At 54.2% G+C, this 21,398-nt stretch overlaps 1 protein-coding gene across 5 annotated transcripts in view; it reads right to left on the bottom strand.

Moving 5' to 3' along the window:
• The window catches only part of MYRF (myelin regulatory factor), a 61,206-nt gene extending 48,574 nt beyond the window's left edge, over window positions 1–12,632 (bottom strand). For 2 of the 5 annotated variants that reach the window (XM_068685459.1, XM_068685463.1), the window contains exon 1: window positions 12,403–12,631. In XM_068685459.1, the coding sequence (XP_068541560.1) occupies window positions 12,403–12,448 (46 nt within the window). In that variant the 5' untranslated portion in view covers window positions 12,449–12,631. Of the gene's footprint in view, window positions 1–12,402 lie in introns of all 5 variants that reach the window. The other 3 variants (XM_068685460.1, XM_068685462.1, XM_068685461.1) reach the window with 2 other exon arrangements.
• Between the last annotated feature and the right edge of the window lie 8,766 nt (window positions 12,633–21,398).

Raw genomic sequence — 21,398 nt, 5'->3', positions numbered from 1 at the left:
CAACTCCCAAACTCACGAACTGTCCACAGAAGGGGAGCAGAGAGTGCACTGACTTTGTCCCGCTGCCCCCAGCGCCAGCACAGTGTGCGGGGCTCATCCCTTGCCCAAAGGCTTCTCACAAGAGAAGTGCTAAAATCTACCACGGAGCTAAGCTCCCTCCAGGGGCTGCAGGACAACTCCTCACTGCCTGTGAACAGCAGCAGGAGCTACGAGTGAAGGATGACAGAAGAGGCTGGAATGGCTGCGGTGGTGGCTGTGACCAGTTCTGGGGGGGAAGCTGAGTCAAGAGCATGAGCGGTGAGAGTCAGCCACCCACCCACCCCCATGGCAGCACAGCCGCTTTGCTTTGTTACCCCACTCTTTTTGTGACAGACCCCAATATACCTTTGGAACAGCACAGGTGTAACCCGCAGCCAGGCCCTACCCCACCAGTGACCCGCTGGGCTTCCTCGGGGGGCTCACTGTGTGCTGGGCTCTGTCACTAAACAAAACACCCCTTTTGCAGGTCCCTGGGTGTCCCCTAGCAGTCTCTTCACACACTAGGAAAGAGCAACACCACATCACCAGTCATGTATGTCAGCGCTTTTGCCTTAGGTGGAGAGCTGAATTAGATGGGACATTTGGCACGATACGCCACTCAGGGAACTTCCCGGAGCCCTTCCACCCCGCTGCACCTGCAGACTGGAAGTGGGATGCCTTCGTCCCAGAGAGGCTGACCATCCGTCTGCCCCCCATGTCATCTGTGTCATCTGTCCCCATCCTGCTTGCCACAGCAGGAGGGTCACGAGCCATGCGGGGACAGTAACTGCTGTCCAAGGTACCGCTGCTCCTGCACACCCGCTGCCGCACCGGAGGGGAGAGCCGAGATGTCTCTTTCCCTGGACTGTTCGCACCCACCGAGCAAGCACAGCAATCTCCATAGGCTGTTTTTACAGTACTGGCTCATAGAGCATTGGACCCCACGACATCTCTGCTCACAAGAGGAGAAGGCAGTTCCCAAGATCACTGGCCTCTCAAGTCTTTGCAGGGGACTACGCCAATGCAGGTTTTTAAAGGTTACTGCAAATGAATTTCTGACGATCTGTGCTAAGTCTCTTTGACTCAGTGTCCCCCAGAGAAGTCCTCAGCCCAGGCAAACTCCCAGGGCTGAGCCAAGGGCAAAGGCTATTTTGCACAGTCCAATTGAATGTATGCTTTCCTGTAAAAGCCCCCAGCTACAGCTATGTTTTTATTTATTTGTTTTGTAACAGCTAAAACACAACCCCACAAACACACATGATGAGAAGTCCCACAGATCTCCCAGCAAGGCTCGGATGTGAAGATCAATATCGTGGGTAAATTCTCACTGGCAGCAAACACAACCATCCCATTGTTCCTCCACTGCTTTATCTGGAGGTTGTGCTGCTCAAGGCTGTTGCATGGGTCAGGCTAGAAGACCTGATAGTCCTCTTTGGCCTGAAACTCAGTTAAGCCTCATTATTTTAAGAAAGGGTATTTCCGAAGTAGGAAATACCAGAAGGTAATTTTATCAGAAGATGCTGCCACTTATGCTGGGCCTTATAAAATTAGCCAGGAAAGAGGTGCAAGTAGCGCTAAGAACAGAGGCGAGAGGTCACTATCCCAGGCAGTCCACAGCTGTCTCTGTAGGTAGGGAGGCTCATCTTCCACCCAGATCATCACAACTCGAGGACAGAGCCTGCCTCTCGCCGCCAGCCTGAAGAGCTGCCGTGCAGCCAGCGGTGAGGGCAAGCACCTCAAACTTCCCAGAGGCTCACTGACACGAGGCTGCTGGATTTATTAACAGTCCCATGACATTGCGGAACAGCAAAACGAGATTTAACGCTGCTCTCCTGCATTGACAAAAACCAACACCCTGACCCCTTTAAACAACAGGTTGGCCACTACACAAATTCTACAGAAGCTGGGTTTCATCCCTGCCAAAAGAGAGAGCTCCAAACATTTTCTTCAGTGACCATCATCTGGGAGCAGCCTGCATTCCTGAAGCTCGTTCCCCTTCCCATTTGCTACCGTGAATTGTTCACTGGCTGGTCGTCGCCAGCTCAAAACACAAAATAGGGACACATACGACCAACTTTCTCCGTCCCGTTCCCATCTAGCTCTCAACACTCACTCTGTGTGGTTTAGTTTCCCAAACTGCAGAGAAGAGGGCTGACATAAAAAGCTAAATAAAACCTCGCTACCACTCCCCCTCAGAGAGCCAACTGAAAGCACACCAGCCTGTGCATGAGGGGCCAGACCTCTGCTAGTGAAAAGCACTGTGAGTGCCTGCTGGGGCACTGCTCTGCACCAAGGGGGGCAAGTGTTTGTGGTGTCTGGTACCAGGCTTGCAAACCACCACAGCCCACTGTCACCGGTACCATCCTCATCTCTTTCAAAGCCAGACTTGGCTTGGGTGAAACATGGCAGGTTCTGGACAGCCCAGTGGTACAATCACTGACTTATTTGTGCCTTGGCTAAATTAAGAGAACTGTGCTGAAAAGTCACATTAAAAAGCTGTAAATTTCAGTACAAACATCTATCAGCGACCATCCATGATCTGTTTCAACCACAGACACCTGCTGAGTGTAACAGGGACATAGTGTCTGTGTCTGAAAGCAGAGGAGCAGGAAAGGTCCCTGCCCTGATGTTCCAGAAGAGCATCCTGTTAGACTGCATTGACTTTTGACCAGTTTCCCCTCTCAAGCCCCTGCAAAACCTCCAGCAGCCGAACATTTCATTCCGGGACGAGAAGCCCTGTCTGCAGGTCCCGCATTGCTCTATCTGGTGTTCCTTCAGCTCCCGCAATGCCAACAATTAAATTAGTTGTGAAATATCGTTTATCACCCCTCTTTCCCCTCTGTGTTTTCCACTATGCTGCATGTAAAAACTCATCACCATCCAGCTGTCCGTCCCAACAACCCCTCATGAGGGTTGAACTAAAACAGGGGGGATGGACGGGTGCCCTCCTCCTGCCCACCCAGAACTCCCCACTGACCTCAGGCTTCGATTCGGATGGGATCTCGTCAGGGAAAGGACTGTTTCTGCTCTTACACTGAGCTGAGCATGGATCATATTGTCAGCAGGCAGCCGACTGTGAAATGGCTTGATGGCCCTTATAATGCCCTTCTTAGGCTTTTGCTTTACTTTAAGCAGGTGTTTCATTTCCAATAAAGTCAAAGCGCGCTTTTTAGTGCTTTATTGAATCAATGTCCATAACCATTGCTTGTCATAACAGAAGAGATAAGCCGAGATCAAGCTCACTGATAAATTGTTTGGTTTCCTGTTTATCTGGATTTCCAGCAGTTAGCTGTAATCCACCCAACGGAGTAAAAGTTATAAATGAAAGCTGTTTATTAATAAGTATTGTCAGGCATACAAACCAAGCGAATCTGCATGTTCCAAATTAAGTTTTATGCTCTCTTTATGCAACGTTCACTCCTCAAGGCTGCAAGCAAGAGCGGCTCTGCACGCTCTACGGTCATTAAAACAGACAGACAGACAGCTTATAGGACCTCGGCTTCCACCTCTTTGGGGAACTGCCTGTGTCTTCCCCAGATCCTGTCCCATGCCCACCCCACACCTTCTGCATCATCTCCTCCGCATCAAGCACTATCATCTTCTCTTTGGAGAAGGAAATCAGATCTGTTTGGCACTCCAAGCCTCACGAGGCAATACACCACTGCAATGTTAGGGTGAGAAGGAGAGCCTACAGAAGAAAAATTCAGTCCCAGCAAGAACTGCTTTCATCACCCTTTTATAAAAATCAGAGACATCAAAGGCTAGACCATGGCTGTTGGCACTGCATGTGCCTCTCAGCTCCTTACTCACTTCTGGTCCCGTCCCACTCTGCTTCAGCTAGCCTGCTCAGTCTCTATTCACACTATGCACTGGTTTGCAATCACAGCCCCGCTTGTTTTGCTCTTCCCAGTGATGCGGTTTGTGACTACTCAGGGCATAATTCAGTACATCTCCTTCAATACACTGCAAATGAATAATGAGAGCAGCAGAAAAAAGGGGATTTGATAGAGCAAAAGGGATAAGAGATGGAGAAAGGAAAGAGTGGGGAAAAAGGAAAAGTTTATGCAGTCTAGAGAGGCCAGGAAAACCATAACCACTGCAGACTGATGCCAGCTCTTCTTCCACTAAGCCTATCACAGCAACTGGGGTGTGAAAGAGAAGCAATGATGCAGCACCAGAGGGAATGGCCCCCACCCCTGCCTGCAGCCCTGCACACCAGCCCTAGCCCTGGACACATCATGGGTTATGATCACAGCTGTGCAGCACCACACCAGGACCTCATCCCCCTGCTTCCCCCTAGCCTCTGCCCTCAAATCCCGACAACAAGGCTATTTAAAACTCCGGTCTTGGCCCTTCCAACCAACCTCCTCCCCAGCAAAGCCAGCGAGTGTTTGCTCTCATCCCCCAGCAGGTCTGGTGTCTCTCTCTGCTTTGCCCCTCTCTCCAGCCCCGCAGCCCTGCCCCTAGACCTCCCTTTCGCCATTTTCCGTACTGGCATCAAAACAAAGTTCAGGGAGATAAGCACAGACCCTGAGTATCACGTTGCACTTTCCCTCGGGAAGGAAGCCTTTCATTCAAACATGCCTTGAACGTGCCCTGGGGCATGCTAGAAGGAAGGCGTGCTGGATGTGCAAGGATTTAAAGCATGCCAGCCAGGAGGAGCAAGAGGTTGTATCCATGAGACCCGATGTGGGAGCCAACAGGTAGCCAAGCACGGTGTTCAAAGCAACCCACCCCCTACTTCTAGGAGCACCCTTTCTCCCCACACACAAGGGTCTCCTCCCCTGGGCTCTGCACCTCCCCTGCTGGTCCGACAGGCTCGTCTCTCTGTCCACCCCAAGCTCTGGAAAAGCCCAAGGCATCACGGTGCAGGATCTCTCTCCTGCAGGATGCTGCCCCCTGAGCGGGCGCACAGGAGAGGCAATGGCAAGCACCAGCTTGGGCCCAAGAGCCACGAGCCCCTTCCTGTTTGTGTCTCCAGTCACAGCTGCTCCCCTGTCCTCTGGCAACGCACATGCTAGTTAATCATTCCTCAGACACATTTAGCTTATCGGAGGGTGCAAAGTCCAAGCCCCTACCAGCAACACCACTGGAGAGAGGCAAAGGGGTTACCCAGTGAGCTCTGCCACAGCAACACCACCCCGAGCAGGGAAATCCCAGGCAGAGGTGCACCGTGGGGACACCAAGCCATGGTCTGGGACCCTGTGAGGGTGGCACCACGGACAGGCAGACTCCAACAGCACTGCTGTGGGCCAGGGGTCCGTAGGTCACACAGCCTTGCACCATGCTGGCACAGCTCCCAGCTCCAAGGAGTGTTTCGGTCTCACCCCAGCCACAAGGCTGCAGAGCAGGACAAGGGCAGCACGGTCCCATCTCACTTCCATCTTTAAGAGGCTTCTTCTGGTTTTATTTCTCACCAAATGACCATGGGTAGAGAGTGACAGCAGGGTAGAAAGTGGCGTGGAAGTAGAAAATAAGAGGCCACAACCACTCAGGTAGGGATGTACGTCTGGGCAGTGCCCAGCTCTCCCAGCAGCTGCTCCATCCCAGAGCCTTGCAGCCAGCAACACAGCAACTGGGATGAGTCCAGCCCCAGACAGCCAGCCCTAGCAAATGCTTTGCTCTAGCAGAAAAGTGAGAGAGCAGAGAGAAACCCTGCCTTGCCTACAGCTCTGTGCAGCTGGTGGGTTGCTGGTCACAGGACACCAAAGAGGAGGCTCCAGGGCTCCACAGAGGCTTTCACCATCTCTCCTCAGCCCCCAGAGCTCATCAGGAAGCTGCTGAGATGCTCTACACTTCCAAGTGAATGTTTCCAGGTCACAACATCTGCTTTTCTTCCCTTAGCTTGCAAGCAGCCTTGATTCCAGTGAAGAAGCCAAAGCAGCTGGTGCCCCTGCTCCTCATGGGGTCCGGACACCAAAAAACATGGATGGGCAATGGGTGGGCTTTTGGAGAAGTTGGTGGTGCTGGTTGTGCATGAAAGCTTTCCTCCTCCAGACTCTACAGTCCCTTGGGCCTCTCTGTGAGATACCACAGGACAGATGCCAGCACACATCCCAGGCTGAGCTCAGTGAATGATTCTCAAGCACCAGCTCCTGCTTTGTACCTTAGGGGGAAGCTGGCTTTAACCTCTTGGACAGAATCCACATGATTAGATCCTACTCACATCAGTAGTCCTAACCCTTGTGCCCCCCGAAGCCACGTTAGAGCTTCCACATCCACATCTGCTCTCCAAAAGACCCGAACCACTCGCTTCCACTGCTGCCTTCTTGCACTCGTGTCTGTGCCCAGCTCACTGACATCCCAGCAGAGAAACACTCCCCCTGCAAACACCTCTGCGAAAGGGCAGCACCAAGGAAAGCAGAGATCACGTCTGTGCTCCATGGCACTGGCACTTTTCCCTCAGTCCTTCCAGACCCCCAGTCCTCCCCCTCCTGTTGGCCATCTCCTTCCCTCAGCAGCCCTTGTGCAATCCCAGCCCGGGAGCAGCCCAGGTCAGCTCTGAGTCACCAGCACGCCCGTTTCCACCAGCCCGCTCACACCTCCCTTCATCTTCCCTGATGCCCCCCTCTCGCTGCCACCTCCTCTCCTCCCAGGCCCTGCCTGGTCCCTGTCCAGCCACGGCTCGCAGGACGCCGGCCTGCGGAGGACACATTAACCACAGCACGGGCAAAGTACCTCTCGCCGACCCCACTGAGCCTCCGCGGGCGTGGGCGCACGTCGCTGTCTGAATCACAACCCACCCCTTATCAGACATCCTCGGGGACCCGCCCTCCTACCAGCAGCTCCCTGGCCTCGCTCCATCTGGATATCCCCCGTCCTTTTTCCCCCAGGAGCTTTGGGGAAGCTGAGGAGAGAGGGCTGCCCCCAGGGAAGTGCCAGCACACTCACAAGGCCGCTCTGGAGGCGCCAGCCTTGCCCCGAGAAGCAGACGAGGACAAGTGCTTTGGCTGGAGGCTCTCAGGACCTCCTGCTGCTGGCCCTGCCGGGATGGAGGCAGCAGCTCCCTCTGCCCAGGAACACCTCCCAGAGCTGCAGAGGGCTGCTGATGAGCTCAGGAGAATGCTTTTCTCTCCTCTTTTCCTCCCTCCTGCACCCAGGGCCTGGGATGGAGCCGTGCTCCCCAGCAGCCTCGCGTTACCTGCCCTCGTTCAGGACGTGCTGAGCAGATGCAGACACCAGGCTGTCGGGTAGGGAAGATGGAGGTCAGAGATGGGAGGTCCAGCGAATAAATCACGCTGGAAAATAAGATGGAGAGGGCAGAGAGGAAAGAAAGCTGAGCTGTGGAAGGTAAGGAGGGATCTGTGCAGTTACCTGCCCGGATCCAGTGCATCCTGAGCATGGTGAGAGCAGATGTCAAGCTCCCGCCGTGTCCCTGCTCTCCCCCTCTGTCATTATGCTGCCTAGCTCAGCTTGTCCAGGTCCCAGGGCTGCTGCCTGCTGGTTTTTCTATTCCCCCAGGGAAGAGTGGGAGGGCCAGGGAGGAGGCTGGGAGGCTGCTGCTGCTGCACTCTGGGATTTGGGCCTGCGAGGGGATTACCAGGAGGGATGGTCATGTGTTTGTGCTGTACCAGGTTCCCCAGGACCACTCTGTCACGGGCTAACTCTGCTCAGCAAAGCGCTGTGCACAAAGCCTCTTACCTTCCCCGCTGCGCCAGCCCGGCCCCGGGGAGATGGTCACACTGCAAAGCCACCGCTTCCCCGGCCAACCCTCCCGAGGTCTCTGCACGGAGCACCTGGAGCAATGCACAGCAAAGGCCACGCTGTGCTTTTCGTGTGGAGCCTGTGATTCTCCACGGCCTTTCACCAGTGCTTCCCCTCACTCCTGTAAGGCCAAAGAGCTCCGCACGAGCACTGCAGGTCTTCCTCGCTCCAGCGCAGCGACAGAGCTCCTGGATGTGCTCAGGGACACAAGGGCAGACAGCAGCTGGACAGGCAGAGGCTGAACAGCGAACATGAAACCCAGCTCACAAAAAGCCATTCCACTCCGTAACTCAAAGGAACCACGCTGATCCTCTGTAGTTACATCACTACGTCAAGACCTGGTGTCAAAAAATGCACATGGGGACAGCTGTCCTGGCCCATGGCTGGCTTCTGTCCCTTCTGCTACCTCTCTTCTCAGCCACAGGAGACCACCAGTCTCCTCTCTGCACTCCTAAATAGCCAGGAAGCCTCCAAAGCAGCCCCTTCTTTCTCTACAACTCTTTTGTGCACTCCTCCAAGGTTTGTCCCCCGGCAGAAACGAGGTCGCCATGTGCTCAGCGGTCCCTGGTGAGCTGTAACTCACAGCGGGGGTCACCAGCACTGCCGGCAGCAAGAGCCCCTCCAGCTCAGGGTTGCCTTCCCCAGCATTTTGTCCAGCTCTGAAGAAGAAAGAACGATTCCTCGTCCCTCGGGCTCACCACTTTGCAGTTTCACATTGGCAAAAGCTTCACTGGTGGAGTCCTCTGCTGGTTCCTGCCCATCAGCAGGTCCCCGTGCGGGCGTGCAGCACACCCAGGCAGCACGCAGACACAGCCCTCATGACGCAGCACGGCGGACAGGGTGCGAACCCACAAGTCCTGGATTCAGCTCTCGGCCTCAGCCCCCTCATTTCCTCTCTCTGCACCCAGGGAAGACGGGGCGATGGCCCTGACCTCCTCCTGCAGGGCAGCATTTCCTACGCACACGTGGAAAGTGCTCCGTAACACACAATAAAAAGCACCAAGAAGGGAACCAATACCATTAACACACATACGCAAGCACTCCTACGGGTGAAAACATTCACTAATACAAACACACTTGCTGCCTCACTGATAAACCGCCCGGTGCTCGCCTGCTCCCCCCGAGCTGGGAGACTCCAGCGACTGCCCCAGCAGCAAGCACAGCGCCCTGTGCGCAGGGGCACACGGACACACGGCCGCCCCGCTTCCGACTGCTCCAGCCACTGGTGCACAGCAAAACATCATGAGGACTGAGATAAATCTGCTGCATTTCACGGCTCTCACTGAAAATCCAGCCCTTTTTACTGTCTTTCCCAACTGGAGTTCAACTCAAAATCCTCTAAACTCTTTGCGTTCGCTACTCCTTCTCCATCTCTTGCCCTATCCCCGTGCAGCCATCTGCCAAACCGCCCACTCCCCTGCCCCCCAAGCCCAGCTCTGCACATCTTTCCCGATATACATTCTTTAACAACCTCTTATCTCATAAATTAGCCGAGAGAGAGAGGGATCCCGAATAGCTGAGCTCTGTCGTAACTGTTTCCCTTACGCGAGTGGTAGGCAGGGAGGAAGGTAAGGTTTCTCGCAGGATGCCAGCCAAGGGTCAGACACTTTCAACTCCCTACTTTTCCTTTGATACAAAATACAAGCGCTCTGGATAAACACTCCCAATACTATGGAAAGACCAAACTGAGCTCCTTTACCTCCGTGCCAGAACCCCCAGCATCCCACACTCTCTCCTCCCAGCCGCCTGCCCGCAGCTCTCCTCACCTTTCTCCTAGTCCTTTCCCAACATCAGAGCAAAGTCCTAGATGGTTCACATCATTCTTCTGCTTCTCCATCCTTGTGCAGTCTCAGATCTCGCTGTCAAAGAGCAGACAACTACACCCCAGGGAAATAACAATACCCTGCCCCAGCAGATGCCCAGAGCCTGCTTTACAAAAATCAGGGCCCATCCCTTGAAGGTGAGAAGACCAGAGCCAGGACTCTGGATCTCGGCTGTGTTTGCTCCCCAAGACAAGCCCCACTCTGCAGACAGGAGCCGCGGCGCCATCGCCACAGCCGCGCACCAGGATTTGCCCTCAGCAGACACCAGCTCTCTGCCACACCTCGGGCGAGCACAGCCCCCACTCCCCAAAAGTCTGCGAGAGACCAGTTAATCCTTGTCTGACACTTTGAAATACCGAGCGCTGCTCAAGCACTAAAGGATTACTCTTAAATATGGTGGGGTTGCCTGCAGCCGACTCAGGTTTTGTGCAAACCAGCTTCAGGCAAATGAAAGGGAATTCCCTAATTATTTCAGGGTTTTCAATGTACAGGAAGATGAGCCTTTAGTTTGAAATCTCCACTTGAGAGAAGATGCTCTGTGAGAAGAAAAATGATTTTGCTATAAAAGAAAACTGCACTTTGAACACGTGTTCCCTGCAGGAAGGGGAAGAGCACACACCTTTGAAGAAGTTACAGGGTACTGAGGAAGCCAGTTCCACTAATGAATTTAGCCCTATAAATTAATAAACTCTAACAGGTCCTTTGTTCATCGGTATATTCCACATCCAGGAACCATTAATCCTTCCACACACCGAGATTCCAGGGCAAATCCAACTCTGTGCTGCAGGACTGGCCATTTCAGGCGCTGCCCTTCACTTCCAAATAACAGGGTCAGTTTGGCTGCTGACTCCTTCAGAGCACCGCTACGGGAAGCGTGCACAAGAGGGAAGAGTCTCGCTCCTTCACCTCGCTGCACCAACCGAGCAGCAACCCTTCGCGCTCAGACTTTCTCCCCATTTCCCTTCTCGCTCTCAAGAACCGTGTCCTAACAGCCACTCTTAAACAGCACCAAAGGGACGAAAGGAAGCAAAGAGCCACACTGGGCACTGCAAAAAAGCTAAGCTCAGAGAAGTTCTTCAAAGGAAGTCACACAAGTAAGCGAATAGCAAAGATGGAGACATTTCCTTCAGCCCTGGTTTTCCTCACTCTCTGTTTTTACATAGACAAGATGTTTTTGGTTCAAGAAGGAGAAAGAAAGAGAACTAGAGCGACAGAAAGAGGGAGAAAATAAAAGAGAGAAAGACAAATATAACAAAGAGAAAGAAGGAAAGATAAAGAGGAGTCCCAGAATAGCTGAGGCTGGCAGGGACCTCCTGAGGCCATCTCGTCCAACCTTCCTGCTCAAGCAGGGTCACCTAGAGCACCTGGTAAGAAAGTCAGATGGACAGAAAAAGAAAGAAACCCCCCAGCCTAAGAAAAGATGCTCTGGGAGAGAACGAGAGAGAGATTCCACTTTTTCAAGCAAAAACAAGAGGCAAACGGCTGAAGCCTAATGCCTGTAGATAACGTTGGGTGCTGAGCAAGGGCTGCGTGGGGTGCTGGGGAGGCACACAGTGCGCTGAGGACAGCAGGTGGGTGGGCAGGGTGAGCTTGGTCCCAGTGGAAACCCCAAAACAAAACAAGCCCCCTGAAGGCTGAGGAGAAAACAGGCTGGGAGCACATGATAAGAACCCGTGTGGCGAGGCTTCCGTCCTCACTAATCCTGTCGCTCCCAGGAACCCAGGACCCAGCTGGAACAAAGAGGGGATGCTTGGGCCTCTGAGGAGACGCATTGAGCAGCTCGAGCCTCCGCTCGGTCCCAGCCTCTCCGGAGAGCATCCTCTGCTTGTGGCACACCTTCCTCTCCCTCCACAGGTCCAGTCCTCCCACCAGCCAGAGGAACGGAGGGGCTGCGGTGCTCCCACCCTGATGGTGCAGAGCGAGGGCAGCAGGCAGCACGCTGCCCAGTGCCCCTGCAGCCAAAGCACAGCACCAGGACCCCCGGGGGGGTCCCACGCTCCAGACCTGACCCATGCACACAGACAGCTCTCTGCCAACTACGGGCCAAGCCCCAGGCTGTGCTGCCACCAGCACCAGGACCCGTTGACGCAACGAAGCCTCACTGGGACGGGGGTGTTGTCGCCCCTCGACGGGCCCACGGCCCACGCAACTGAAACGTCTGCCTGGGAACAGGCCCACTAGAGAACAAGGGGCACACGGTGTGGGGCACAGCACCGAAGGGAGAGAAACAAAGATAGCGAGCGGGGAAGAGAAGCAACGAGGGTCAACCAGGAAGAGAGGAACGTGCCAACAAAACCGGCCCAGGGAGAAGCTGTGCTGAGCCAAGGGAGGGACAAGAAAAGGCATGGGGGTCCCAGCGGCACAGTTCAGCCCTACGGACCCCCCAGCTGCTGCCAGCAACCGCGTCTCACCCCTGCTTGACAAATTCTCTTTGCAATCACTTTTCCACCCCGGGCTTTGGTAAAAGCTGCCTCCAGTTCGCACTCTGGTGAAGAAGGCTGCGCTCTGTGATGGGGTCCGGGCTGCGGGCGGACGGCAGAGCCCTGCAGACAGCGGCTGAGGGATGGGGCAGGGTCCCCTGCCAGCCCCCCGACGGGCGCCGAAGACGGGCGACGTCCCCGCTGAAGCTCTCAACGGGGACCCCGTCCCGGGGAACACGGGGGGGCAGAAACTCGGCCCCGAGGCGAGCCGAGGGGGGGAGCAGGAGCCTCGACCCCTGCCCCGAAGTGGCTGCCAGGAGCCCGGGTCCCCGCGGGGCGGCGGGCGGAGAGCGCAGCGCTGCCAGCCGGGGGGCGGCTCCGCGGGGCCCGGAGGATGCGAGCCTGGCCGGGACACACCACCCCGGGGCTCCGCTTACCTTCAAAGAAGCGCTGCAAAGCCTCCGTCTCGTCCACCACCTCCATAGCTGTGCCATGCACCGGGCGGCCGGGCTACTGTCCGCAGCGGGGCATCCCCCGGGGCCGCTCCGCAGCGCTCCGCAGGGCTCCCGGAGCCGCCGGCCCGGGCTCGGGCTCGGGCTCGGGGCTGCGGCTCCGCGCTCCGCCTCCCCTCTCCTCCGGCCCCGGTCCCGGCCCCGGTCCCGCTCCGCCTCCGCCGCCCGGAGCCCCCCTGGCGGCCCCGACGGGCAGCGCAGCCCTGGGGGGGGCGGCCCCGGATCGGTCGGGGGGCGGCCGGCGAGCGGAGTCGGGGCGCGGGGCGTAAATGAAGTCACAGTTGTCCGAGCGCAGTTAACCAAACGCCGGGCCCCTGCCAGGCGCAGACTGTGGGACCATTCTCTTCGGGGCAGATAAAGCGCACAATGAGGTTTTGTCCGTCCCCACAACCCAATTCAGAAGGGCAGATTCTCTTACATATATAAATATATTTTTCTCGCTCCCACAGCTGTGCAGTGACCAATTCTTCTCTGGGGAGGGGAGGGGGGCTGAGGTTTGGGGAGAGTAATAGGTCTATTATTTCGGGGATGGAAAGAAAGAGCTCAACAGCCCTTTTTTCTTCTCTCTCCCTCTTTCCATTAAGACAATTGTTATTCTCTGTTACCCCACGGCCCTTGTTCCTGGGCACACGCACTCACATCCCCCCAGCTTCGGGCACAAGCTGCGTGGGAAGGAAGCAAAACATTTTCTGTGCCGAAGTTTATTCTCACCATGGAGCCCGAGGGCCAGCCCAGCCAGACCCACGGCTGCTCGGGGCCAGGCCAGGCGCTGGGCCCTACCAGGTATTAGACCCCAGAATTAAATGCTCCTGGATCGGATGAAGGACCCCACCAAATGCAGCCAGGGCTAACTAGTGACTGGGTTGCTCTCCAGCCCCTGAGCTTGCCCAGATGTCTGGGAGGGAGGCGTATGTGTTAAAAATCACCTCCAGTCTCCTACGCACACAAGAAGTAGGTACACGCATGGTAAGATGCTCCTTGCCGTAAATAAGGGTATGCAAAGGATGCCCTTTAGGATCCCTCACGTCTCGCATGCATCTCTGCCATGTCCCCGTGAGTTCCCGAGCATCACCCGGACCTCTCTCCTGTAATAATTTACAGGAGTGGCAGGAGGGAGCCGGAGCTTCAGCTGCTCAGGCACAATAAAACAACAGGGGAAGGCCAAGGCTACTCTGGGTCGCTTTGCTGGTGGCTGCCAAAGCCAGCAAGAGAACCTGTAAACAGCCTGAGCTGGCAGAAGATCAAGTCCCTGCCAGATATGGCGTTAGACCCTAAAGTTGAGTCCAAAGATGATCCAAAGACTTGAAAGGCGAATGACCCTCAGACCAATCCGCCTCGGATCCGTATCCCGCTGGATCACCTGCGCCGTTCCCTGCCTGGGATTCCCCACCCCAAGGAGTGAATTCCCGTGCGTTGACCGGCTTCAGGCAGAACTCGGTGACCTCTCTGCTTTCCCTCAGCAGCCACACCGCAGGCTGGGGCATGGCAGAGCAGCCAGACGCCGTTGTGCTCTCTCCCAGCTCACTGCTGAGCTGGGACAGCCCTCCGAGAGCATCCCGCTAGCGACTGGGACGCAGCAGAGCAGCTCCCAGCCACGAGTTTGCCTCTTGACAAACACCCCGTGTACCTACGGGGGGAGCAGGATAAACAAATGCTCGGCTCCATTGTCCACAGCACGGAGTTATCATAAGAACAAGCAGGCCGATGGCCCAGAAATAATTTCTGAAATAACTCGGTGTCTTTGGGCAACAGCACGAAGCTCGCCAGGTATTTGCGCACCGCGCACAGCCGGGGTATCCCAGACTCAACGTGGTTTTACCTGTGTGGTGCCATTGCTGCCGTATCACACACTTCATTATCTTACTACTAAGAGGCGTCGGTGATTAATAACTGTTACTCCCACTTCTCACGGGGAAGGCAGAAGTCCCAGCTGGCAGCCCGGGAAACACAAGCCACGGTTTCTGGTCCCAAGCCAGTGCCTGATCCCTTGGACCGAACTCCCCCCCAGGGCTGGTGCACCCATCTTCACTGTGCCAGGACCACTCAAGGTATCGGCTGTCCGCCCTTCTCACCTTCATTTTTTTCTTGCCTGTTTGAATCTCTGTCCCAAGGAGTGCTGCTGTCTCGTTCCTGGACTAAATTAAACAGACAAGACAGTTTGGGCACGCGCTGCTGGTGGCACCAAGGCACGCACTCAGGCTCATCCCTTCTGGAATTGGGACAGTGCACCTGGTGCCTCGCTGCAATGAGCTCCCACCCTGGCATGTCAGGGTCGTACTTGTGCAACCCCCAAGAAATACTGGAGAGTTTTGAACCCAGAACCACTTCAAGGTATTTGATCTACTGTTGTTGCACACTAAGCAGCGCCAGGGGATAGAAACCCAGCCCCCATCACAGGGGGCTGTTTGCTTTCCTTCCCGCTGCCTCCCCTCTGCCACTCTCCCTCCCGTTCGGCCCGTGTCCTCCCGTTTCCCCGTCTCTCCCCCTCGGATACACACACACACTCCCTTCCTCATTTCCTCCGGGTCACGCTCTCTGTAAACACTGCTCTCTCTATGCCATGTGGTTGGTCGGGAGCGCGAGCCAAGGAGGGGGTGGAGGGATATTACTCATGGAAGGTGTGGCTGTTGCTCCCTCCAGCGCTAAATTTCAAAGTCCAATTGAAAACAAAAAAAATAATTCAGCAGTGCCCCTCGCCCCGCCTCGCACCCCAGCACCCCAGCAAGCTTCTCAGACACAGCCCTGAGTCTTTTGGGTCTCTTTTTACCTTCCCTCAGCCCCTGTCTTGGGGGCCAGGTTAGCAGGCACATGCCCCCAGGAGCCAGAAGCAGCAGCCCAGCTGAGGTGAGGTTCAGTGGAGCAGGGTGCTTGGGCACCAGACGTGGGGTTGCCTTGATGCAGCTGTGCCATCAGACACCAAAAAAGATGCTGGAGGTGCTGGAATAGTCGGTGTCTCACACCAATGGTTCCTGTGTTACGTATTCGGCACGTGCACACCCCTGGGTTTAGCACCTTCACGATATATCAGTTTCAAAGGTGGTTTAGGGCCCACTCGGGTTACAAGAAGTGACGGTGCTCAATTTCACCACAGAAAAAATCAGGGGCAGCAGGGCGTGCTCATGTCAACGCGGTCGTACACCAGCAGTTTTCGTGCCTTGTTCCTTTGTGTCCTCGTGGGAAGTGGGCTTACAAAACCGCCCTGTGCTTGCTGCTGTGCCTGCCCTGACTTCAGCCTGTGCTGGTCTGCCTCACCAGCATTTACTGGAGGCACGTCTAGGGCAAACTGTAAACATTTTACATGCACTAAATGGGACATACTGACACTTCCCCATGGACCCTGTGAATTGCGTTCAGGTGGCCTCCTTAGCTACACAGTTTTGGGATGTTTCCTTTTGGATGTGTCAGCCAGGACTCGGATTCAGTCACACTGCACATGGTTAAAAAAAAAAAAAAGGCACTACACACCGGGCTTAAAAAGCAGAGAAACAATAATATGGCCAATCTGTCACCCTTGAAGCCTGCGAAGAAGGGCTGTAGAAAGCAGGCGATGTTATTGCCAGTATTAGCACCTGTACAGTGTTCGGGTGAGAAGGGAGCTGCTGCGTCAGGGCTTCATGCGGGGCTGGTCCATGCAGCCTCCCCCGAACTCTGCCCGGTTAACATCTGCTCGGGGCTTGGAGTCAGCTCAGCCCCAGGGGCTGTGCAGGACTTGTCTTTCCCATGGTTATCTGGCTGCACTGAGGGACAGGGAAACTTCTCTCCTTGACCCCACCTGACTTCCCTGGGGAAGAGCTGCTGCTCTTATCTGCTGTGACAATGCTTCTTTGAGCCAGCCAGCGAAGTCAGTGCAATCTCACGGTGATCCAGAACCTTCAAGCCAAGACTACAGCTTCGATTAGTAACGCCACGGGAATGCAGGCAATGAGGGGAGCCAGCAAGCTGGTGACGAAGCTCCTTCTCACGTAGCACTGGCCTTGTGCACCCATGTGCTTGGTTGTTTTACAATGCTTAGGTTTGTGGGACGGTGCTGGCAGGCAGGGCTGGGGAGCTCGCAGATCTCACCAGCTCTCTAACTGGTTCGGGGCACTTTGGGAAACCCTCACATGAGCTTGGGAAGAGCTCATCAGATTGACTGACCCGATTAAGGAATTTACAAAGCCCACAGCTGGATTTCAAGGGCCGCAAGGCAAGTGACAGTGCTTAGGAAAGACCCTGTGGGTGCAGGATTCAGACTTGCATTCTGTACAGCAAATCCCTGCTGCTATCCTATGTAATGCTTTCCGACCTTTCCAGTGCTCCTGAAGTGCTCTCTCTCCTGACAGGTACGTAAGGACAAAGTGCCGAGAGGAATCAATGGGGGGGTTGGAACCAATCCCCATCAGTTTTCATTTGGAACCAGGAAAATAATAACACCCTTAGCCAGCGTTTGAGGCTGAAATCCCTTAAGGTAATGTAGTGTAGTGGGATGCAGAGAGGAAGGATGCTGGGATGGAGGAAAAAGTATTTGGAAACCTCACTGAGACAGGATGCAGCAGCTTGAGGCTTGCAGCCAAAGGCTGGTGTGCAGTCTCTTGGATGAGCACGGCTGAGAAGGGGATTATTTTGGGTCTCAACAGCAGAAGGCAGGTGGGATGGAGGGTCAGGTTTTGACCTACACTGTGGTAGTGGCCAGCGAGATGCTGCTGCTGGCATACGTAAGAGCAGTGGTATCAAGCAGAGGATGCACAGCACAGGGTGCGAACTAGCTGGCAGGATTACAGGGCGTTTCAGGTGCCTGCTGTTCTCACCCATTCCTACCTCGCTCGATGGCCTCAGGCAGCAGGCACTGCGGTCTGGATGGCTCAGAAGGGAGACAATTGGGGGAGCACACGTGTGCAAATGAGGGACACTCATTTCTGCTGAGCTAGGAGCACAGGGGAAAGGATGAGAGCCTTACCGCTGCTCTGCTTCCTGCTGCCATACTCTATCAGAACTTCCTTTTGTTGAACTCGGACACCTTCCTCCTGTTCCTGTAATTGGGCTTTGCCTGAGGACACAGAAAGGCAGAGGGAGATGCAAATAGAGCAGCGAGAGGTAACACCACGCAGTACAAAGGAGAGTGTCATTCGCTCGGGGGTCATTGGCCTTGTTAGCTCCTACGCCGCCGATACGGTTATCACGGATGTGTAAGGTACATCCTAGATTGCTCTGCCAGCACGCCGGGAGCAGCCTGCTGCCTGCAGAAGCAAACCCACTCCTCTCTGCTCTCCCTCTATTGCCAGACACCCCTTGCCACACCTCCAGCACTTCCCAGCTCAGCAGAGCTCACCCTGCTCGCACACAAGGCGATGCTGAATGAAGGCAAGGTGGGAACGGCCAGCTCTCCATGCTCCCTGACATTTCAAACCCATTCTCCCTTGAACGTTGCTGACCTAACTGGATTCGGCAAGTCTAAATAGGCCAACTGAAGAACCAGGGATCGCGCCACAAGTCCAGTCAGTTGATTTCTTTCCTCCATTTTGCCCTTACACAAATATTCCCACCTTCAAGACCCTTTCTCCTTGCAGCCTCACACAGCAAGCATCCTTTTCTGTGGGCTCCTCTGAGGCAGCCAGCAGGCAATCCTATGAAATCAAGGTACACTGAATTCTTCCCCCAGCCCCCAAAACGCATCTCTTCCTCTCCGTGGGTCTGGCTGTCTCTTTCTCTCTCTCTAGGCTGCCCAGCAGCTTTCATCTTTGTGTTATAGCGTCTCCTCGCCTCAAACACTGCTGCAATTCTTCCCCTTCTCAGGGAGCGTGGTTATTCTGGGAGCCCCCTGCCAGCTGTGCAGAACGAAGGCATTTCATAATGGAAGTTGTGCGGCCACCTAAACAAAACACTGCTTGCTCGGGCTGCCTCTCGCTTGCAACTCCTGCCAGTTTCTAGGCAAACTGGAACTCCAGCGGGCCTTGCTGGGAGCCGCTGCCTCAGCTCGAAGGATGCAAAAATGCTCAGGGCAGAGCCTCCATTCCCAAGAGCTCTGATTTGTCTTTAAAAAAAGAAAGGGAGAAGATGAGCATGCACTCATCCACGTCCAAGCATCTTGGCCACCCGGGCACGCAACCACCACCAAGTGGACCAATGCAGGCAGGTGGAGCTCGGCCAGCCCAAGGAGGTCCAGCCCATGGATTCTTCCTCAGAGGAGCCTCCTTTTGCTGAGTCCTCATGCAGAGGCTGCAAACCTTCTCCGTGATCAGCCAATGGCCGGGGTGAGACAGCAGAGGATGCAACCTCACCCTTCCCCAACGCCCCGTACACACCCAAGGTAGCTCCCACACTGCTGGAGGCGGAAGCTGACTGCTGCAGGCTCGCTCTGTTATCTCCTCTTGGCAAGAGAACGGCGCTGATAAATCGCTCGCTGGTTATTCATTAACTGCCAGAGGTTTGTTCCCAAGATGGAGAGAACACCACCATTGATTTAGAAAAAGGATAAAGGAAGGTCACCAGCGAGGGACACCCATTCTGGGAGACCTCTGCGCCCTGGCACCCCAGCTGCTGCCAGGAGCACGGGGGCTCGCACGAGCACTGCTGGGATTCAGAACAACCAGGGCAGAGAGGGGAGCATGAGAAACTTGAAAACTCCTTGGGAAGGTGGGAAAGGAGCTCCTGCTGCGCTCCTTTTCCTTTCTGGGGCTTTCCCCACGGAGTTCGTGCCAGTTCCCGGTACTGCTGAGGTCTGTTATCCCCAGGCCTGCACTCAGCAGCAGCACAGCAAGCAGCGGGAGCAGGCAGAAGGCAGCATTTTCGGGAACCCCTACAGAGGGCAGGTGCCCAAGGCAGGCAGCACAGTGAGCACGGGCACAGCACCCTCTGCTGCAGCTCGGCCGAGCGACGCGGGGCACCACGGAGCGGGCACACCAACCGCAGGCAGGGAAGCATCGTACGCCAGCTTCTGCATCTCCAGACAATCAAATCCAAGCTTGGCTGAGCCCCTGTGCTGACTTGCGTAGGAACAAATGAACTCACAGATGCTGGGCTTGCCTTTCAAGGAAGCTCTGTTACTGGAAGTAACAGCAGCATAACGCTGAGAAGGCAGGGAAATTCAAGTAGTTATTGCTAGAGAAAAGCATGGGTATGCGGAGGTGCTTGGTTTCAGAGCAATACATGCAGGCAACGCAGCCCTTCACTCTGTGAGTCTCACCCCTCTGCATGCCCAGCGCTGCTGTCGTGGCCTCACTCACCACCACCCACCGCTCTTCCATTTCTAATTTTCCAAGCTTCTCCTTACACCGGGGCAGGCTGACCTGACTCCTGCTCGCTTTGTACTAATCTGGCCTCATAAAACAAGCAGAAATCACCCTGCAATGGCAAGCAGCATCCCTGTGTTCTCTATTGTACTATTAATTGAAAGAACTAAGTTAGCTAGACACAGCACCTAGCTATAAATCCTTCCAGAGGTTCTTTTTATTTCCCTTAACATCCCTCCCAAGAAAGATCACTTGGTCAAGTAAGGCTTTATGTAATACAACTGACCAGACCATTACCTCTTTTGAAACAGTACAGACTAAATAACCTTTCACACCTTGAATTTTTAAAGCATACCTTCTGCACAATCACCTCCAAATCTCTGTTTCTTAACCTTTTCTTTTTCCTCTTTTCTAACTGAAGGACAACCTAGCACTTGAAAAAAAGACAGTGAACCAGCTTGTGAAGTGTTGCTACTGTGGTTGCCATTTAGGAGTCATTTAAAAATTAGATTAAAGCTTTAATTTACATATTTTCCATTAGTTGACACCCATTTTCTTTTCTTCCTTGGGAGTGCATCAGTCTGGTTTACAAATTGTCAGAAAAATTGTTTTCTGGTGTAACTCTGGATGATTTATGGGCTGCTGGTTGGAAAATGTTCCTCAATAAGCTGTAAATTTCTCCAACAGCCACCAACATACCAAAAAGCCAGCGAGTCATCTGGGAAATAGCAGCTACATCCCTCGCTATATCCAATAACTAAGGCTTTTTATAGCAAAACAGGTTTTAGAGCAACATCCACAGCGCCTGCTGGGTACACATTCATATACTTCCCCTCAGTATTAAAGCAGGCGCTCCTAAGCATGGATTATTCCATGTTTATACACGAGTAGTATGCAGAGTTTAATGTCTTTCTTTCCTCATGAGAGGAAGTGTTTATAGAAGTAATATCTTTTTATGAGACTACCTGATATAGTTATGAGCAGGGGAAAAAAAAAAAAAGCGAAGCATCAGCAAGCACTTACACATACCATCACTTTTTACAGGCATTTTTATAGGAACTCAGTAGTTCAGCCACCTTTGAGCTCTTAATTCCCTGATAGTACTTAGTCTCTTCAGGAACAACCACTGAAACTATTCCATGCAGCCATTAATAGGATTATTTTCTTCCAGGCATTCCTTTTCCTGCCTGTATTTCTAATGGTTGGTCAGAAAGCTCTCATTCCTCTGCTGAACCTGTTCCACCAACTTCCCATATTTCTCCTTCTCCCTCTAACATCACAGTCCCAGCTTTGCTTTTCCCTTTCTAGAATATATATAACTGTGGCATTATTCATCGGGAAACAGCACCAGGCCTTACAAACCTACACAAAGATGTGTCCCTTGCCCCGCAGGGCACTTACTGCCAAGCTTCTGTGAAACTTGCTCCCCAGTTTGAACTCACCTTCTTTGCAGAAAAATCCCAGCACCTTGTCACTTTCCCTACGCTATTCTTGCTTGCACTCTCCCTGCCGCTTTCTCAGACCTTTCCAAAGAATCGCCCTCACTCAACTGCCTTTGTTCACACTAATGTCTTTGCGTATGGCATGTTGAATTCCAGTACTTGATAGCTAAAAGCATCAAGCAGAAAAGAAATTGCTAGAGCTGAGTCTCCTGCTGTTTCCACCCTTGGCTGCAAAGGGCCATGCTGGAGCTAGTGACTGCAGCACAGAAAG

Source organism: Anas acuta, chromosome 5 (assembly GCF_963932015.1).
Source record: "Anas acuta chromosome 5, bAnaAcu1.1, whole genome shotgun sequence".
Lineage (NCBI taxonomy): Eukaryota > Metazoa > Chordata > Aves > Anseriformes > Anatidae > Anas > Anas acuta.
Note: the sequence above shows the minus strand (reverse complement) of the source record. Positions and strands in the feature narration are given on the sequence as shown.